The sequence below is a fragment of the Convolutriloba macropyga genome, unplaced genomic scaffold (assembly GCF_964194025.1).
Source record: "Convolutriloba macropyga unplaced genomic scaffold, txConMacr16.3 SCAFFOLD_957, whole genome shotgun sequence".
Classification (NCBI taxonomy): Eukaryota; Metazoa; Xenacoelomorpha; order Acoela; family Convolutidae; genus Convolutriloba; species Convolutriloba macropyga.
In genome coordinates, this window is record NW_027450641.1 from 6,521 (window position 1) to 25,775 (window position 19,255).

General features: G+C 33.6%; 2 protein-coding genes across 5 annotated transcripts in view; both read left to right on the top strand.

Annotated features, from left to right (window-relative positions):
• The first annotated feature begins 1,191 nt into the window (after positions 1 to 1,191).
• On the top strand, positions 1,192 to 4,154 carry LOC142356053 (uncharacterized). Its single transcript, XM_075408032.1, has 2 exons — positions 1,192 to 1,720; positions 3,368 to 4,154. Exons 1-2 carry the CDS (start codon positions 1,480 to 1,482, stop codon positions 3,955 to 3,957), a joined length of 831 nt encoding a protein of 276 aa, XP_075264147.1. The 5' UTR covers positions 1,192 to 1,479; the 3' UTR covers positions 3,958 to 4,154.
• Positions 4,155 to 11,398: 7,244 nt separating this feature from the next.
• LOC142356056 (uncharacterized) overlaps positions 11,399 to 19,255 on the top strand; it is a 29,400-nt gene continuing 21,543 nt past the window's right edge. For 2 of the 4 annotated variants that reach the window (XM_075408035.1, XM_075408038.1), the window contains exons 1-2: positions 11,399 to 11,615; positions 14,389 to 14,610. In XM_075408035.1, the coding sequence (XP_075264150.1) occupies positions 14,437 to 14,610 (174 nt within the window). In that variant the 5' untranslated portion in view covers positions 11,399 to 11,615; positions 14,389 to 14,436. Of the gene's footprint in view, positions 11,616 to 14,341; positions 14,611 to 19,255 lie in introns of all 4 variants that reach the window. The other 2 variants (XM_075408037.1, XM_075408036.1) reach the window with 2 other exon arrangements.

Here is a 19,255-nt window from a genome sequence, read left to right on the forward strand (position 1 = left end):
AGACAGGTCTGAATTGCTTCCTTGAAAGGTATAAATTGAAATGTATTCATTGCTTTCGCAATTATACATCAAGAAGTTTAGATGAACCTTGTTAGAGATTTCAAATGATACCTAATTGTTTTAATCGCTTAGAAAAAATTGGTTTTCAAGAACAGAAATTTATTCTTGAAATTTGCCCTTCTTGTAGTTATTTTTCCAATTGTTATGAAGTCTCATTAAGGAGAGGTTTCATAACTTTTTTTAAGCAATGTCGAGGTCAATTTGTTTAGCTAGGTGTTGTCTAGTGCCATTTTGATTTTGTTATTGTATTTTTTTAATTATAGACATCTAGTTTAAAGTTTATTTAATTTTTTTTTTAAATTTACGTTTGTCTCCTTGTCTCGTAGTCTCATCATTCGCAGGTTTCATCAACCCTCTAATGCGGCAATTCTTTCTTTTAGTGGTCTGTTGAACAATATGTGACTCTTTGAAAATTTTCCATCTCTTCCTCATTTGGTAGACCATTAAGACAAAAATGCGGATAGGAGGGGTCAGAACATTATGTGCAAACGCACATTACCGAGCCTCCTTGATTCCTAAAGAATCTTTGCCTCCTTCTCTTTAGCACTAATATAATGAATGGGAGCATAGGGGTACAATCTTCGGGTAATTCATTTTTGACAGCAGAACTTATTTCCATAAATGTCCGGGCAAATCTAAAAATTATAAATGCAAAGTACGTCTTGACGTTCTTGATGGTCTTGCAGTAAACAAGCCAAGTAAACAAGGCTAACAAAATGTTATTGGGTTATTGAAGAACGCCCCGTTTAAGGTAAGACCATAGCTTTCGTAGAGGTTACTGCAGTAAATGTTTGCGCAATAAATTGCGAATTAAACAATAAAGTTTGTTGTTTTGATGTACGACCACAGGATATTAGTTTACCTGAGTTAGTGTTTGCTAATGCAACCTTGACAGTCATAACTTACAGGTAACTTGTTTATAAGTACTTTATTATAAATGTTTATTGGTTAACTGGCTTGTTCTATTTACTAAATGATCGAATCGGTTATTTATAATCGGTTACTTTATGCAGCTTAAGTTAATGTCATTGTTAAAAATACTTCTCTAATTCTGTGAAACTGTAAATAGTTTCTGTTTAGAGATCACTAGTATTCAAAAACAAACAAATAAACAAACAAATAAGGATCGGGTCATATTATGCTCTTTATTGACAAACGGGTCATTCGATCATTTTTGAGTTGAAACTGATCTTGAAAAGGCTGCTAATTCGTTGCAGTAAGAACTTCATTAAAAATCTAAATTAATAACTTTAGTTAGAGTTATAACTGTTTCTATTTGGAAAATCGATATAAGTTGACATCGGGAATATTCGAATCTAGAAATTCTGTTACATTATCGAATAAATTTGCTTCACATATTGCTAAGAACAAAAAAAAATCCCCTTTTGCCGAAAAATAGAAAATTATATACCGCGAAGAATGCTGAAAATTGAATTTTTGGTGACGTTTTGGCTCTCAACATTGCAGCCAAGTTCGTCGTCGGTTCTGAAAACCAGAAAATGTCCAGTAATTGAAAGTGGGCTTTCTCTTAATTCCTGGAATTTCGGGGGTTACTGGTATGTCCAGCAAAGAAACATGGATCCATTCACGAGGGATGAATCCTGGGGTGCATTTGAGGATACGTGTTCACGCATGTCTGTCAGATTCAAGACATATTTTGGTTAGCAATGTTTTGTATACACTGGTCACCTATCATGCGCTTTCCGAAAATGCCTTCCTCTAAAATTATTTTCCTCTGAAGAGTTTGCTTAGCTATATTTACTATTAGTTAAGAAACACTGCATCCGTGTGAAAAGGGAAAAATTCCTCCGTTGAAGTTGGAGTTTGTCGAATTTTGTTTTTTTTCCGAAAAATCCCTCCATTTTGTTCGCGCTCTCTCTCTTCCTTACTCCCTCCCTCCCTCCCTATCTCTCTCTCCTCTCTATAAATAAATCACGCAGGTAACAAATTCATATATACACAATCTATGGCAGTTTATAACATTAAGACATTAAGCCATTAAGCAATATTGGTTGTTTTTTGATACACAATTACTGATTACAGAATTTTCATTCCCTGTCAAAAGAGTCATTGAAGTTGGGTTGGATTTGTGTGACCATTTGATGTTATGCTTGGCGAACAAGTGACCAGATGACCAGAGGCTGTAACAGTCCGGGGAATTACTTTGTCTTTAAAGATGTTATTTAAATCAATTTAAAGCTTTAAAAGCTTCAATAAAATCTTCATTGCTTATTACAAAGTATTAAACCACTTTTGCCACTTAAATTACGCGCCTTTATTAAAGCTCGATTGCGGATTAGAGATAATTTTAATGCGAATAAATGATACCTAAATTGAGCGGAAATGTGCTACAAGACTTGTAACCTAATTTTCGTTCCGAATGTTCTTATACAAAGTATATTAAAACCACTTTTGCATGCTCAAAATGCGCGCATTTAATTAGGCTCAATTGCGGATTAGAGATATTTTGAATACGAATAATAGATACCTAAATTGAGTGGAAAAGTACTACAAGATTTGTTACCTACTTTTCGCACCGAATGTTCTTTTTTTCGCAAAATTGGCGGAACCCCTTTTCCGAAAAGTAAGATACAAAGGATGTCATCTAATTTCGTTCATTGTATGTAACTAATTTTTGAGCCAATTTTACTAAGGCGGAAATTTTGGGGTATACCTCTGCATCGTAATGTCTTTGATTTCAGAGTAGGTCAAATATGATGGTTCCTAGTAATCATACTAGGTCATATATGATTTGTATGATTTCTTAGTACTCATACAAAAGCATGTAAGATTAGGAACCTGCATTTCCAACAAATCGGCATACAATCTAAATAGCTTGCGCGAGTCCGTGATTTTACCGTGGCAGTAACTTTCAATTTTAATTCTTATTTCTCAGACAGAAAAAACTAGACAGTCAAATTAAATACTAGTGGCCTGATCGAAATCTGAAACGATGAAAATTACTGGTTTTATTCATTACGAGCCAGAGCCCCCAATAGATGCTAATAATTTTGCGCTTATTTGTTCCTTTTTGAGACAAATGCATTGCAAACTAGAATTCCAATTATAATGTTTTATTATAATATAATTCACTATAATCCATTTTATAATAATATAAACCAATTTTTATAATCGTTCCTTTGTTGCTACAGAGTAAAGGAATTTTTACATGTTTTATTAAGATAGGTTTTGTAAAATCAAAAAGGTAAAATGGTCCACTTTGTTTGATAAGGGTGCTGGCTCTCGATGTTTTCTTATTATTGCTAGAAACTCTGTGTCAGTCGAACGTCTTTCTTTCTTGTTTCAGAATCCGATTTCTCTGTTCAATTGAAAGTATTTAACGACACAAACATTGAAACAACTTTGACATACCAATTCAAGTCACAACAAACAACGTCAGAACAACAACAAACAACAACAACAACAACTTCAAGATACTCCCTGACCAACAAACACAACAACGGGTTCCAATCAGTTCCAATCACAATGACACCTGTTTTCAATAACGGAGAGACATCAGTTCTTTATTTCTGCCAAGAAACCGAATCCTACTCTGTAATCGAACATGCCTGGATCCTTTCACGTAACAAACAAACATCAAACCATCAAATCGCCCAAATTGTTGACCAAATTAGAAATTTGGGAATTGGAACAAACTTGGAAAACTTAGAAAAACGGTTATGCCCCAGTTTTACCCCAAAATTACCCAGTCATGACCATTACTCAACGGCGGGGGGTTCATCAGGACTAAAACGACTGCGGTTAAGTCGAAAAAGTTTGGTGTATGACGAGAAAAGGTTGACGCCTGAACAAATTAGATTTCTCAGATGTGTGCAGGATTTGGAAGCGAGAGGGCTGCACAAATTTTTAAACATCTGTTTCGATAGAATGATGTGATCACGTGAGGTCAATAAAAAACGTGAATAAAACTTTGAAAGACAATATGATGATGAAGTTAATTACAGGAGTTTTCATTAGTGTTAATTATTGCAATTTAATTAGACAACAGCAGTATTAATTTTGTAAAAATTCTCGATAGCTATACTTTTATGTTTCAGTTAGGCACTTAAGTAAAAAATTAATTTTTAGCTTTCTCTCTTTCTCAAAGGGGTATATGGAAATTTGACTGTAGTTATGACTGAGCAATTAAGTTTTTTTTGACAATTTTTCTTAGAATTAAGAAAACTAGCACATAAAAATAATCGGCCAAGCCGAAATTTTTCGAAATCCAGATGGTAGTGAAATTGTTTAAGGTTACAGAAATTTGTTTTAACCAAAATAGGTATTCTAATTTTACGAAGTTGAAGGGATGAGATAATAAATATCTAACTTGCATTTTGAGCAAATAATTGGCACTGTTTTCCAATTTATCATTCAGTGAGTTACGGTTGCTATCCACCTATTCTGAGGAAAGCTGGTCTGGCAGGTAGATTAACCGTGAAAAAAGTGTAGAAGTAGCTTGTTCTACAAGTATATATATATATATATATATATATATATATATATATATATATATATATATATATAGATATATATATATATATATATATATATATATATATATATATATAACCCTAGTTTTACGCCATTTGATGCCATTTGAACATAAATTTCAGTTCGTCGTAAAATAAGTCATGTTAATCAATTCCTGCTTCTTCAAACAAAAAATTCACTCATATGAAAGTAATTCTAATTGTAAATTGTTTTGATCGAAACGGTGACTTTTTAGTGAGACTAATGTTTTCAGTTGTTTTTCTTGTCTAACCCTCAATATGCGTTTCCGAAGAAAAAAAACTGGATTCATTGGCAAAATTAAAAAAAAAATAACACATGGTAGTTAACTCAATCAGACAAGCATTACACAAAGACTTAAAACAACAGAATTTATAGCTGTTTCTGCAGTTAGCCTTGAAACGATACTCTGAAAAACCTTAAGCTTCGTCAACTTTTTATCAAAGAATCTGGCTGTGCTGTTTCAACTATAACGAATTTTCTATTGATCATGAAAATAAGCAAGAGCTAGAGAAGACACTAATGGTAGACAACACGGCTCTTTGAAAAACATCATCTGTGAAAAGTATTTAAAATTAATTAGGAAAAAGTTGCAACAATTGTTTAAAATTTTTTTTTTTGCAATCGAGTTTAGTTTTTGAAACAAAGCTTCAAAGAAAAACATATGCCTCCTATTAGGGCTGCTAATTATCTACTGCTTGCACTGATAAAGTATCAATGTTCTAATATGCTATAGTCGCATTATGTGAAATCAAAGAAAAATCTATGACTCCTAGATGGCAAGGTACCTATTTTGCTGCTTTTACTGAGAAAGTCTAATATGGCTCCTAGATGGGCTGTTTCTTGTTTACTGCTTTTACTGACAACGACCGAATAATTCGATATGGTGTAGTGGCGACAACATTTTACAATTTTTCCAAAACCATGCTTCACTTACATTTCAAAACTTATTGTTGTAAAACATTATTAGACAATTCACGCGTGAATCAAAAATTGTTGCGGCCAAGACGGCAAAATCATAAGGTGTGAGTGATTCTGTTTATTTTACAATTAGTGACTGTATTAAAAATGAGAAAAAATATCAGTGCCTCTTAATTAAACTGAATGTAATAACACTACGCTTCTATTATAAAATTTCGAAGCACAGAGATAGCCAAAATAACATCACTGTCAAAATTAATCACCATTAAAAATATCACAGTTCATAGTTCCTAGTGCGCATGAATCACCCCCACATAAAACAGCGTTATACTACTTTTAGGTGACAATCAAAGGTTTGTACTGGTTTTTAAACAAAAATTGAAAATTACTCAGTATTATGAAACAGAAATGTTGAATGTTGAAGCACAAATATGCACCAGAAAGTGTCCAGTAAAGATACGTTAAACGCCTTAACTGACAACTTACAAGAAATGTTTAGGTGGATTTCAAAATTTTTCTCTGAATTGCTTTAATACCATTTTGTTCAAATACAATAAAAAGAACTAAAATCTGGACTTCTGGCGTTTCTAGTGAGGCTGGAACGGGCAATATTGAATGAGCAATTGAATGATAATTCAGCAAAAGACAGACGACTCGAAAGATAACTTATTTATTTTTTAACGTGAACAAGACAATCAATATTTTATTCTATTTTTAACACACATGCGGCCAATTTCTGTTTGAAAATCAAAAATGCATTATAAATTTTAAGATTAATGTGAGTCCAATATTAAACAAATTACTAATTAAAAAGCAGAACACTAATTGATGATTAAAATCAAATATCAGTTTCTTCTAACGTTTTCAAAATTAGTATCATAATCCATAAATTGTGTACGCAATCAGATTCAAGCCAGCAATTTATAAACGAAAAAAATGCTAATTATCTTCATGCGTGATTGCTGCGTTTTATTGATTGTCCAAAATAATTTTGCATAAAGCAGCTTGAGCTAAGTTAAAAGTACATTTAAGTTTTCAATTTCAATTTCATTCTATTGAAACTGACATTTCAATTTCTTTTCAATTTTACTGGACTTTTTTGAGAGCTTTTGATCAATTCCCTCATCGTTAATTTGAAAATGTAGAAAAGGAAAATGCTTTTCATCTTGTCGATTCCCAAAAAGTTGCAAAAATCTTTGTAGCTTTTAAATCATTTTTATTTCTTTTACGTTGTCATTATACTTAACTTTTTCATTGCATTTGCTGACTCGGGTGCATAAGAATGTGAGAAAAATTATTTTGATTTTCGATAAAAAAATTTCATTGGAGTGAGAACACAATTTAGTACTAAATTGTGTTCACACTCCAAAAAAAAATGCTTTTTAAAAATCGAAACTATTTTTCTCACATTCTTATGTTTGTCTCCTTTTTGACGTCATTTCTCATAGTCCTCCAGCAAGTTTCGCTTAATCGAGAAAATATTGCAAAATATTAATAATGCACCCAAGTCAACAAATGCTATGAAAAAGTTAATTATATTGACAAAGTGAAATGAACAAAAACGATATAGAAGCCACAAAGCTTTTTTTAACTTCGTGGGGAATCGATTAAGATGAAACGCCTGCTTCCTCTTCTCCACATTCAAATTTACGACAAGGAAATTGACCCCACTCTCTCAAAAAGTGAAGTAAATTGAACTGATTCAGCTGATCGACTGAAAAATTTTGTTTTCAAACATAACTTTCATTTTTTCACCCACCGCTTCTGGCAAAAAACTAGAGCTCCCCGGGTTGAGGTTTGGCGGTGATCTTTTGTAAGAAATTCGGTGAAATGCGGTGAAAAAAATAATAATTTTCACCGCGTATTTCTTACATCTTTTTGCGGTGAATCGCGGTGAATTATTTATTTTCAACGCGTTCTCAGTATTCTTACAAAAAAGAAACTTCTTTACACGTGTTCGAACCTCTTCCCTCCTAAAAGCTAGCGGTTTCTTTTTCCACTGCGACAACTTTCACGTACTTCTATGATATTTCTTGATATTTCTTGAGATTTTAAATCAGATTCAGTAAACGTTGGAAAGCAAATGCGATGAATTTCTCTAAGAAATGCGGAGATTTTTGCGGTGAATTTTTGTAAGAAATGCGGTGAAATGCGGTGAAATGTTTTTTTCACCGCATTCACCGCAATCACCGCATGTCTTACAAAAATTCGCCGCATTTCTTACAAAAATTCACTCAAAAACCTCGACCCGGGTCGAGATAAAATTTTGATGTCGGAAATTACAAAATTCTGCGTATTCTTGGGGAAACAATGTGGAAATTTATATGCTCAATCGACGCAATATTGTGGTCGGCTCCAGCTGTAATTTGATCCCTATGCTTGAACTTTGTCAACCAGTAATACGAGTTCAACGTGAATGAGCATTTTTGATCATCAGTTCGCATATCTCTGTTCTGTTTTTGTTTGCCTTCTAGAATATTCACTGTACTGACATCCTGAATTAGATTTTAATCAAATAAGTTTAACCGATATTGCCATCAAATATAATGTAGCACCTGGATTGGTGTGTGCATATTTTGAAAGCGAAGTTGATTCCGACCGTTCGGTTTTGTTTTTGTTTGCGTTAATGTTTAGTTTCACCAAATTCAGGCAAAGTTCAGAAGAAATCTTCAATCTAGATTAATTCGTTCATACTTGGATCTTGAACTAAAATGTGGTCAAGGTTATTACCAAAGTTTTATCTAAAAGATTACCAAAAGTTATTACCGCGAGAAATTCAGTCAAGGAAAATCATGAATGTGTTAATGATGCTGTGTTTTTATTCCCGAATTTTCCATAATTTTTTTTAGAAATTATGGAAGTCCTTGCAATCACGAAAAAACCGTCAAATTAACAGAAAGGTGATACAAACTCCTCTCGGATCATTTAATACTCATCATTGGTGAAATTGAAATTAGGGGTCGCTATTACTGAAATTTTCGAAAAACGTTTTCAGATAATCGTGAAAACCCATCGATTTCTTTTGATTGCATGATTCCTCAGGAACAACACAAGAGTTAAGCAAAATATACATCCCGAAAAATACTACTAACAAATGAATTAAAAAAAACGGATGATGAACAAACTTTCCTCGTAATCTTAAAAGGTCCGGTACAATTTTCAAGATTTCTCGGTATGCAAACAGGATTCGAACAAAACTATATTGACTACAGCAGATGAATCCAAATTATTGAGATGAAGACAGTATAAATAAATCAATGTCTCAATTTGTTCTCCCGGGTCGTGAAATTTTCAGAAAATTAGGTACAAATCCGCTTAAATGCGCCAAAATTTCAAAAATTTCAATGCCAAAAACCATATATAAAAATGCGCTGAAACGTGCCGAAAGGCGCTGAACTTCCGTTAGAAATGCGCTGAAATCAGCTAATTTTAAAACGAAAAGTGCACAAATTTGCTTAAATTATGTAAGAAATGCGCCAAAAACTTAACCTATATATTTTGAGCACTTACAAGCGCATCTCGTTATTAGTTTCAGGGCTGATCACAACATTTCGTATATGGTATGAATTGTTTCCAGATATTTCTTCAGTGTGCCTGGAAGTTTTTCCAAATAAAAAAGAAACAAAAACAAAACAGGTCACTCAATGACCCCACTCGGATAGCCTATTTTTTATGGTACAATGTTAATATGAAGACACACACACATGCTATGGTTTCTGCTAGTGCGATTCTTGTACGACTTAAAAGAAACCATAGTTGATCCTTACATGCACTGAAACTTTAATTGAAAGGCGCTGAACAAGGAATTAAATTTATAGTTGTTGATTGTTTAAGAAACGTTTTGAAGTTGTGCTGAAAATTAAAACTTTATGCGCACTCTCAACATTTCTGCACATTTTCGCGCATTCAATGGATTTTTCCCAAAATTATATTGCCTTCAGCGCATTTTTAACATAAAATTGAGCTGAAACGGCGCTGACATCTCAACCCGGGTACGCAAAGAGCTAAATTGGATTGATTACTTTGCAAAGCTAAGATATTACTCATATTTTTTTTTAAAAGTCAAAATAGAAATGAAATAGTTATAAACATTCAACTGGCTGATTTATAAAGTCAGTTTCATTTTGAGAATATATCAAATGACTCAGATTTAGCAAACACAAAAACATAACCGAAAGTTTACGTAAACAACTTAGAGTAAACAATATGATTGTTTTTCTGGGCGAGTGTTCATCATTTAATATATTTTGCTATTGTTGCTGAAGACCATAAGTACTTCAAGTTTCAGAATAATAGGATTATGCAGTAGAACAAATTATCAAAACTATTATCTTTAAACATCGCTGAGACTTTACAGTTTTTTGTGTTCTAATGCATATGATGCGATGTTTTCAAATAAAAGCTACAAAAAATGGCAATGCTCTATTGAAAGGCAACCTTAAATTTCGATTGTTTAAACAAGATATCAATAGAAACAAAATTTTGGTTGATACAATGCCTATTTAAGTAAAACTTCCTTTTTCAAATAACAAAGCATTTACAAATATTTTCTATTTTTCATACTATATTTTTCAATTCACTGTTCTATGAGTTGTCATAGTTTGTCATGTCAAAATTGCAACAAAATTGCCATTTTGAACTTTCGCTGAGACTTTCCGACAAAAAATTCAGTTAGCAAAATTGTTTTCCGATCAGATTAAAAGCTAATAGAGATGCTGGGAGCGTTTCATTTAACAGCAAAAAAGTTAACCGCAAGTGTTTTCTAGGGATAAAAAGTCTCAATATCTTTTTTAACAGGCACAACTCTCAGGGTCGCTTCGTGCTAGTCTATTTTTTCAGATATCCTTAAATTATAAATTATAGCATAATTACCAGGTTCTCTAAATAAATTATAGCATAACTAACAATCATAATTGTGCAAAGATAGCCGCGGGGGCATTAAATACCTTAGAACAACTCGGGGTAAAAACCCACCAGGTACTTTTGGATAAAGGCAATCCAACTTGAGAAATTATTTGTCTAATTTTTCGTTGAAAACGCATCACATGATTTCTAAGACCTTTCTTTCATTGTGTGAATTTGGTGCTAAATTAGAAACTCTAACTTAGCAGCCCTGCCTAATACTACGATCACTTTTTCATAACTGAATTGGTTTAGAAGAGTAGTATAAGCGCTGAAATTTGGTTATAGATTAGAAATGGGTGTGCAGGGTTATTTGTGTAGACACCACACTCAGAAACCGAAAACAGAATATCAAAATTTTCACCCGATTGAATACTGGTGTATAATTTGATGCATTTTTACCCTTTGGTTATCGATGTAAGTTAAAGCCTGGGTGCTAACCGAGTCTCGTGCCTCGTTGTCTCGAGTCAGGGCGCTAAGTATGTCTGCCAAGAGTTATCTTCTAACATATACCAGGTGACTAATATGTATAGGTTAGAAAAAATCTAAGTCATCCGAGGGACTTAGTTTCTTGACAGGAGGTAGCTGTCGCCCGGGTGCTTGACACGAGGCCCTGCGGATACTAAGATTTTGTTCCAACGTATTTAGAGAACCAACGGGTACGAAAGTGTTGAATTTCATTTGAATTTGTAAGAAAACAATTTTGCAGATTAGTGAGAAAACTTTTCTTAAGAATATGCTGAAGTTAAAATAAACTAAATTTCTCCTTCTCTGATAGCGAAGCAGTCAATTAATTATAGAGCTTTGATTAAAGAAGTGAAAGTCTATTTTTTGTCCTCATCGTCAGGACAAAGAGAATAGACTTTCACTTCTTTAACTCTATGTTCAGACTTTCAAACTAAGCTCCCTGCGAAACTTTAGCGACCAATGAAATCGTACCCTGATTCTCTAATTTTTGTTTTCTAACAAACACATAACTCTCCGGTGCATTTAACTGTATAAACTGATTCGCTACCCAAATTTGAAAACTAAGCAAGTTAAATGCCCAATTCTAAACAAATTTTTTAGGAGTTTGAAACAGTGCAATTTTCTTAGACCACGTTCTCAACAAAGCAAACAAAGTGACAGCTTTCTTTAGAAGAATTTTTCCCATACAGTTATTCCACCCCATCTACCAGCCTTCCCTCTTGACGTTCCCCCTAACCCAAAAAAGGATAAAGGCATGTTTAATAGTGATTGTCTAGCTTATATACTCCTTCTAGATTAAATTGCTGGCTCTCTGTTTTAAAAAAATTAAACGTAATATTTTTGAATTTTGCAAAGAGGGATATCGCATTTTATCCTTACTCTAAATGCTCTTATTTTATAGACTTTAAAATTATCCTAAAGGATTGAAATTCAAAAAAACCTGTTTACTTCATAATATACGATTCAGGTTTAAACAAGAGGCTATGTTGAAACCATTTCTTTTCTTTAGCCCCAGCTCAGATGTCATAAAACGTACACCGACTTCCCCAGTTACCGTAAAACTTTACCATGGAGGCTACGATTTCGCGATAGTTATATTTGGACGACTCAAACTTATTTCTAGCTCGCTTAATTGCTAGTTATAATGAGACCAATTTTTAGTGTTTTATCATACGGAGTGGATAAGAAGAAAAGTAAAAGCTATCAGAGTCCCCCAATTTTTGTTACCATTGCCAGCTAACAGGCAAGTTTTTTTACAATTCGTTTTTTTTTACAAATCAGCTATTGTGGGGGCCAAAAATAATTCTCTGAATGAAAAAATTTTTTTGAAAACATTCCTGGAATCATAAAAGAATACGGGGTCATTGCAGTCATCTATTATAAAATGCAGCAATCTGACGGTTTTGCAAAACAACCAACACGAAAACTGATAACTATAGAAAACGGAAGCCTCGATGACTTTTCAATCAACTAGACTAAAATGGAATAGAAAAAAGTGACGGTAGACAAAATACCTCAATCTAATCTTTTCCCTTATAATAGAAATTGTCCCGTAAACCATTTTGTGGTGATTTTTAAATAAAAATCTGTGAAACAATTGACAACATTTGTTTTCAACTTATAAAAAACCTTCACAGAGCAATGCAATACTGGGTCCATGTGCAAAAAACAAGACATTTTTTGAAAATGTTTCCTATTAACGACTGAAGTTTTCGGTAAAAACGAGAACAAACTATTGCTGAAAGCAGTTACAGCTCGACCAAAAAGTATATAACTGGAAAAAAGAAAAAAAAATTTGTCAGTTTATTGAAAATTTTTAAACAAAAATTTAAAATTTGGATGAAATGTAATCAATAAAATAGACTAAAATTTAAGGAAATGCGTTCCAATTTTGTTGGGCATTATTGATTTTCTGACTGTTTAAGTTTAACTACCTTTGAAAACTTTTCAACTTTATTCGTTTTTTCTATTTTGTTTTCTTGCCGGAAGGAAAAGTACTTTTACTATTTTGTCTCTGTAACCATGTTAAAATTGTTATGATCACAAAACGAAATTGAACAACAGCGTTTCGAAGTTGAAATAGCGTTTAAAGTTGAGTTTTTCAAATTTTTTGAATGCTTTTTATTAAAATATTAAATGGGCCGGAAGTTATATGACCACAAAGTTGTATTTTTGAACAGTCGAGTGATCGTTTATTTGCGTCATTAATTGCTCTTGAACGAAGTTCACAGCAAATTTTGAAAACAAGTTGGTCTTTTTTATTCAAAAATTTTGCTTGACCTTTTTGCGCTTTTCTTATTAAACATTCTATGACTTCTCATTCTGTGATTTTTTCGCGCCTTCGTTTTTCATTTTTGAGGGATCCCTATTGCTCTCACTCCGACGTACAGCTTGTTGTTAAAATCAAATCGATTGCAACAGAGAAAAAAAAGGTGCAGATTGACGAGTGGGGAGTGACTCTGGTCAGTTAGCGTGAGGTCAATGGTTCGAATCGCGGCGTGCGTAAATGTTTTTGCACCCTTAAAGAAAAACTTATCTAGGCTACAGCCCCTGAATTGAATTGCTTCGCTTGTCGTTCATGAACAATTCTTTCCTAGACTACTACTTTCCTACGCTGGTTTTTAATGTTTTTTCGTTTACGGTTTCGTTAATCCATTAAAAACTATATTCACTATATTCATCAGATAACAGGAGTCTAGTGCAATTTTGATTACTATCCCGCGTGAAGGATACAATAAATATGAGTAAAAACTTGCCTAGCTAGCTACAATTTCTTATTTGGCTCTAAATTCGTTCTGTCCTACTCTATACGAGGGCATGGTGTTCGTTGCGAAGTGTGAAAAATATTGGTTTTCAGATACTAAGGACATAATATAAATTGAGCACAAATACATTACTCTGATCGGACACGTCGTCAATAGGCTTCAAAGAAGCCTAGTCAAGTAATGCCTTAAATAATTTGAAAAATACTAGGCCAGAACTCCACCAATAATATTATATATTAATAATAATTTGGGTTCCTGCGTAATCGCTGCGGAACAGCATTAGGCTACTGCGGCTTGTTCTCAGCTGCCCTTTATTATTTCCCACATTTCAGACTGTTCTTTTATGAGCAGCATAGCTCTCTTTTTTGGTGACTATGGCCGACTATATATTGTTTACGAACACAGAGTTCTTACAACAACAGTGAAACACAAAGAATTTGTTCTGTCGAGGATATTTGAATAACTGCTTCGCCCGATCGAGAACTATGCAGTCTCACTGACAGGTTTTCATGTGTCTCAGCAACCCTAAACTTGTTTTAGTCTCACTTGGCTGATTGTGGACTGCTGTTGCTTTCAATCAGAGAAAAAGCGGGGGGGGGGGGGTTTAGTGGAGGATGTGATCTTTGATTGAGCCCTGATGAGCTGAAATACTGTTTCTATGATTTGGACAACTACATTTAGGCTAAAACTAACCTTGGGGAAAATTGATAAAGGTACTACCAAGCAGCGATTGAAAAAGTGAACAGCTGCTTTATTTCAGAGAAATAAAACTTTTGGAATACAACTTGTCAAAGAAAAAGAAAGACAGATGCTGCGGATAGAGACACAGGGTTCCTTGGCAGACCTGAAGAAGAGGTCTTATTTTGTGAGGAATGCGACGATTGAGGAGCTGCTCTTGTCTAATCTCAAACCAGAAGTGAGGACTGCTGTGGATCCTGTCTGTGACACTCTGGTCACGAGGTCATTCGTCCTCAGCCAAAAAGTAAACAATAAAAATTAAATTTAATCGAAAAGCATAAATGGGTTCTTTACGTTTGGAGTTTCAATGATTAAGTAGAAGTGCGGGGTTTTGTGAGGTAAATTCAAACTTACGATTTCGGACGACACACACACACACATTCCCACATGTAGACACACACGCACGCACGCACGCACGCACGCACGCACGCACGCACGCACGCACGCACGCACACACACACACACACACACACACACACACACACACACACACACACACATGCACATACACATACACACACACACACACGCACACACACACATATATATATATATATATATATATATATATATACACACACACACACGCACAAACACACTCACACACACACACACACAAACACACACACACACACACGCACACACACAGACGCACAAACACACACACCCACACACACACACACACACACACACACACACACACACATACACGCACACACACACGCGCACACACACACGCACATACACACACAAACACACACATACACATGCAAACACACAAACGCACACACAAACGCACACACGCATACACACATACACATATCACACACATACACAAACATACACACACATTCACACACACACACACACACACACACACACACACACACTCACAAACACACTCACACAAAAGTGTGTAATTGTAATTTTTTCAAATTTTCTATAAGCTTTTTCTATTTTTTCAAGTTTCTTGTCAAGTTGTCAATCAAAAATGAAAAGGTCGAGTGTAGTCCATTTTTTAAGGACTAGAGCAAAATTTAACTTCTTCAATCGTAAAATAATTGATAGATTGAAAATTTTGGATTCTCGAAAATTTCTCCTGATAGTATTCAACAATAATACCCATTAGTTGAATGAAAACGTAATTTTACCGATGCTGAATTGGTTTATTTGAAGAATAGAAAATTTCTTTACCGAGTTGACTTTTATTTTTTTTCTTTGTTACTTTAATACCCGTATGAGTCGTAGTTAAATTACAAAATACGGTTACATGCAAGCAATACTGCATTTTATTATAAATCGTTATAAATTTTAGGGTTATAAAATCAAAGATATGATAACAATAAGGACGATCAAGGTGAAATTGTTAACAAAATCAGACTACTAATTTTGAACCTCGCTTACACCTCGATTTGCAATGAATTATAAATGCAAATATCATTAAGCAGATTTTTGTAACTTTAAAATTGAATTTTGAATTATTAATATCCGCCGTCAGCCTCTCAACGGCTATTATTTAGGTGCTCTCCTTTTTTTTCAAATTTGCTTTAACTTTTGATCACTTTTTTCGTTTTAGATAAGCCAAGATTTTCAAGTTTCACTTCTTATTTACTTCACACATTGCTTCAACTGAATTGATTTTAAAATCTTTCACATGTTGAATTACTAAATGTGGTGAATACTGTTAAAGTCAAAAGAGCAAAATCAGAAAAGAGACGAGATAAACATATCAAGCCCGGTCACTAAGTCAGTGTTAATTCGGTTATCAAAGTGCATTAGAGCGTTTTCTAGCTGAAATTGGTAGTAAGCTTTTAAGCTTTCACTTTAGAAATTGAATTAAGCGTGGTTTTAGAATCTATCAGACTGCACGCCAAATTAGAACATTTTTTGACACTGAAAAAAACAGGAAAAAATTCAATCAATTTATGTCTTCTTTTTTTAATAGCCGCGAAGCGATAGCGGCTATTATTGGGGACATCGTGGTTTTTTTACAATTCAAAGAATTTGAATTGTATTGGGGCGCTGTCTTTTTTTTAAGATCTGTTCACACATTTTCATGATTTTTGAAGTCAAATTGGAGTAGTGATTTTGGTCACGCCGAAACAGGAAATGGAGCGAAAAAGCGAGTGGTTTTGCGGCGTGAATTTTCTTCGCTCTAATTTTAAAGTAGAGTGAGAAAACGGCGTTTGAACAAAAATTCGGTTTCTCGGTAGTGGTTTTTTGTTCACATGCGGCAATTCCATTCTGATTTTTACTGTTTTTTCAATTTTTTGGATCGGATTTTTTTCTAAATGGTTTTCCCAATCCATTCACAGCTCATTGTAAGCCTGGTTTTTTGTTTGAATCAAATTTTTATTTCTCGCTAGTGGTTTTTTTGTTCACATGAGGCATTTTGACATTGATTTTCTGTTTATTTCTTATTTTTTTGTTCTGATTTTTTTAAAATGGTTTTCTCAATTCACTCATGGTCCATTCTAGTTCTAGTTTTTCTGTTTAGTCAATGGAAATTCTTTGAAATGTACGTCAGGACTTGTCCTGCTATGTTTTTTTAATTCGTCGTCTCCATCGATGATTCTTACTACCTGACTTCTGGGAATTGACTTTTTGGAATTGACTTCAGTGACTTCTATTGCTTTGCAGTTAAAATTTATGTACGTGACGTCGTTTCTGCTTTTAGGTCAATTGCGTGACTTACCTCACTCAAAAAAATGACTTCTGAACTCACTTATGGAACTTTAATTTTTTATGAAGATTTACTAGTTAATAGTGTGCATCTAAGTACTGCCAATCTTGTATGCCCTAATTCGTGATTATTAGTCTTGAGTTTTTTATTTCGAATATCAATTTTGAAATAGCTATTTAAGGGTTTTTTCTTTATAGAACGTATGTGTCAAAAAATTGACAGTCCGAAGCTAACCCCAAAAAGTCTTGTGGCCTATTAATGGACTGGTGGTCGATCTGTCTATTTTATTTCTTTAGGTGTTTCAATTTATGGAAGGCCACGAGCGTCTATCGCGGCTATTTTCCGGCAATCTGCCGGCTATGTTCTTCTTTTTCTGTTCCAATCCAGAGGTGCGTCAGGATCATCAAAGGCGGCTATTTTCCAGCAATCTGCTGGTTATGGTTTTTAAACTAATGCCCGGATTATGTTAAAGATTTTAGCCTCCAAAAAACGCTTTATACTTTAGGTGCATAAATGTAGGAAAATGTCCTTCCTGGTCAAAAATTATGCCGCCCTCTTGCAGCACTGAGAATTTTTAACATTTTTTAAAAAAATATATAAGGCAGAAAGGAGGTAATATGAGGAGATGTGATTTGATAAAGTGCGCATAATCTACTATAGTCCTTTATTGTGTGTGTGTATCTTCGTCTCAAAAATAAGACAGTTTCCATAATATGCTTATTAAAACTTTTATCTGGCAACAAGCCATCATAAGAGTCAATTTTGCTCACAAAAATTGAATCGCTTGTTTTAATCGCTTTCTGAGCTCATTTTTTAAACAGGTTATCAAATAATTTTTAAATATTTTTTCAATAGAATTTCTGAACATTGGATTTATTCACAATTTAATGTAATTTTTCAAATTTTTCGTAACGACATTGATGTTCATCAATATCGAGGGTCAAAAATCAGATACGTAAACTTATACTTTTCTATTGCAGGAATTGAAAAAAAATGTGTTAGGTTTAAGAAATTACGAAACACACAATTTTCTGCAATAACTTGAAAAATTTTGCGGATGACCAGAACAATTTCATTAATCTTTTTGAAGGAATATCTTCGTGAGGCATCTATTGTTTTCCCAATTACCTTTTTTCCGATACCAAGGACTCAAACTTTAAAATACATCCAACAATTACTTTGTTTAAATGTCTTTGATTTGGTATCAAATCACATGAGAAGCTGGTAAATACAAGCAGGTTGAAACATGGCAATAAATCTTTTGAAAGATCAATTAGTTTTTAAAGTTTTGGAGCTACTCATCTTGAACATGTCTACTATGTAAACAAACAGAATTAACTTGAGATAATGTTAGTCGAAGTCAAATCTAGCTCTATTTGTTAAAAACCAAAAAAAAGAAACTTGCTATGCAAAGTGGTTAAGTTAACAGAAACACGGAGAAAGAAACAAAGAAAGTAATGCTTGAAATGAACCCAATATGATTGCAGCAAAAAAATGAACAAAAAATTGCAAAAAAAGGTAGTTTTGGCGCAGAATTCGCCTCAAAAAACTAAAATTAAACTTCTGAAAGCTCATTCAGTATGAAAGAATTGACTGCATGTTACCTGTGAACAATTCTTCACTTTGAGGGATTAATTTACGTAATCAAAAAATATATAATAGGTGAAATAAAAAGAAAAAACTGCAAAACACAGAAGAAAAAACTAAAATTGTGCTATAAGAAGTTTGGCCATTTTTAATAGCCGCCCTCATCTTCTCGGCCGGCTATTATAGCGCTCTATTTTTACAATTCAAATAATTTGAATTGTATTGGGGCGCTGTCTTTTTTTTAAGAACTGTTCACACATTTTCATGATTTTTGAAGTCAAATTGGAGGAGTGATTTTGGTCTCGCCGAAACAGGAAATGGAGCGAAAAAGCGAGTGCTTTTACGGCGTGAATTTTTTTCGCTCTAATTTCAAAGTAGAGTGAGAAAGCGGTGTTTGAACAAAAACTCGGTTTCTCGGTAGTGGTTTTTTGTTCACATGCAGAAACTTCACTTTGATTTTTACTGTTTTTTCAATTTTTGGATCGAATTTTTTTCCGAATAGAATTTTTTTCTAATTGAATTAAATTTTCATCTCTCACTAGTGGTTTTTTTGTTCACATGCGGCATTTTGACATTTTTATTTCTTATTTTTTTGATCAGATTATTTTTTTTTTCAAAT

What these genes read in the sequence shown, in the direction of transcription:
- LOC142356053 (XM_075408032.1), top strand. Translation starts at nt 1,480, where the DNA reads ATGCTGAAAATTGAATTTTTGGTGACGTTTTGGCTCTCAACATTGCAG. An exon ending in CAGATTCAAGACATATTTTG is followed by an intron (nt 1,721 to 3,367) that starts GTTAGCAATGTT and finishes TTCTTGTTTCAG; the next exon opens with AATCCGATTTCTCTGTTCAA.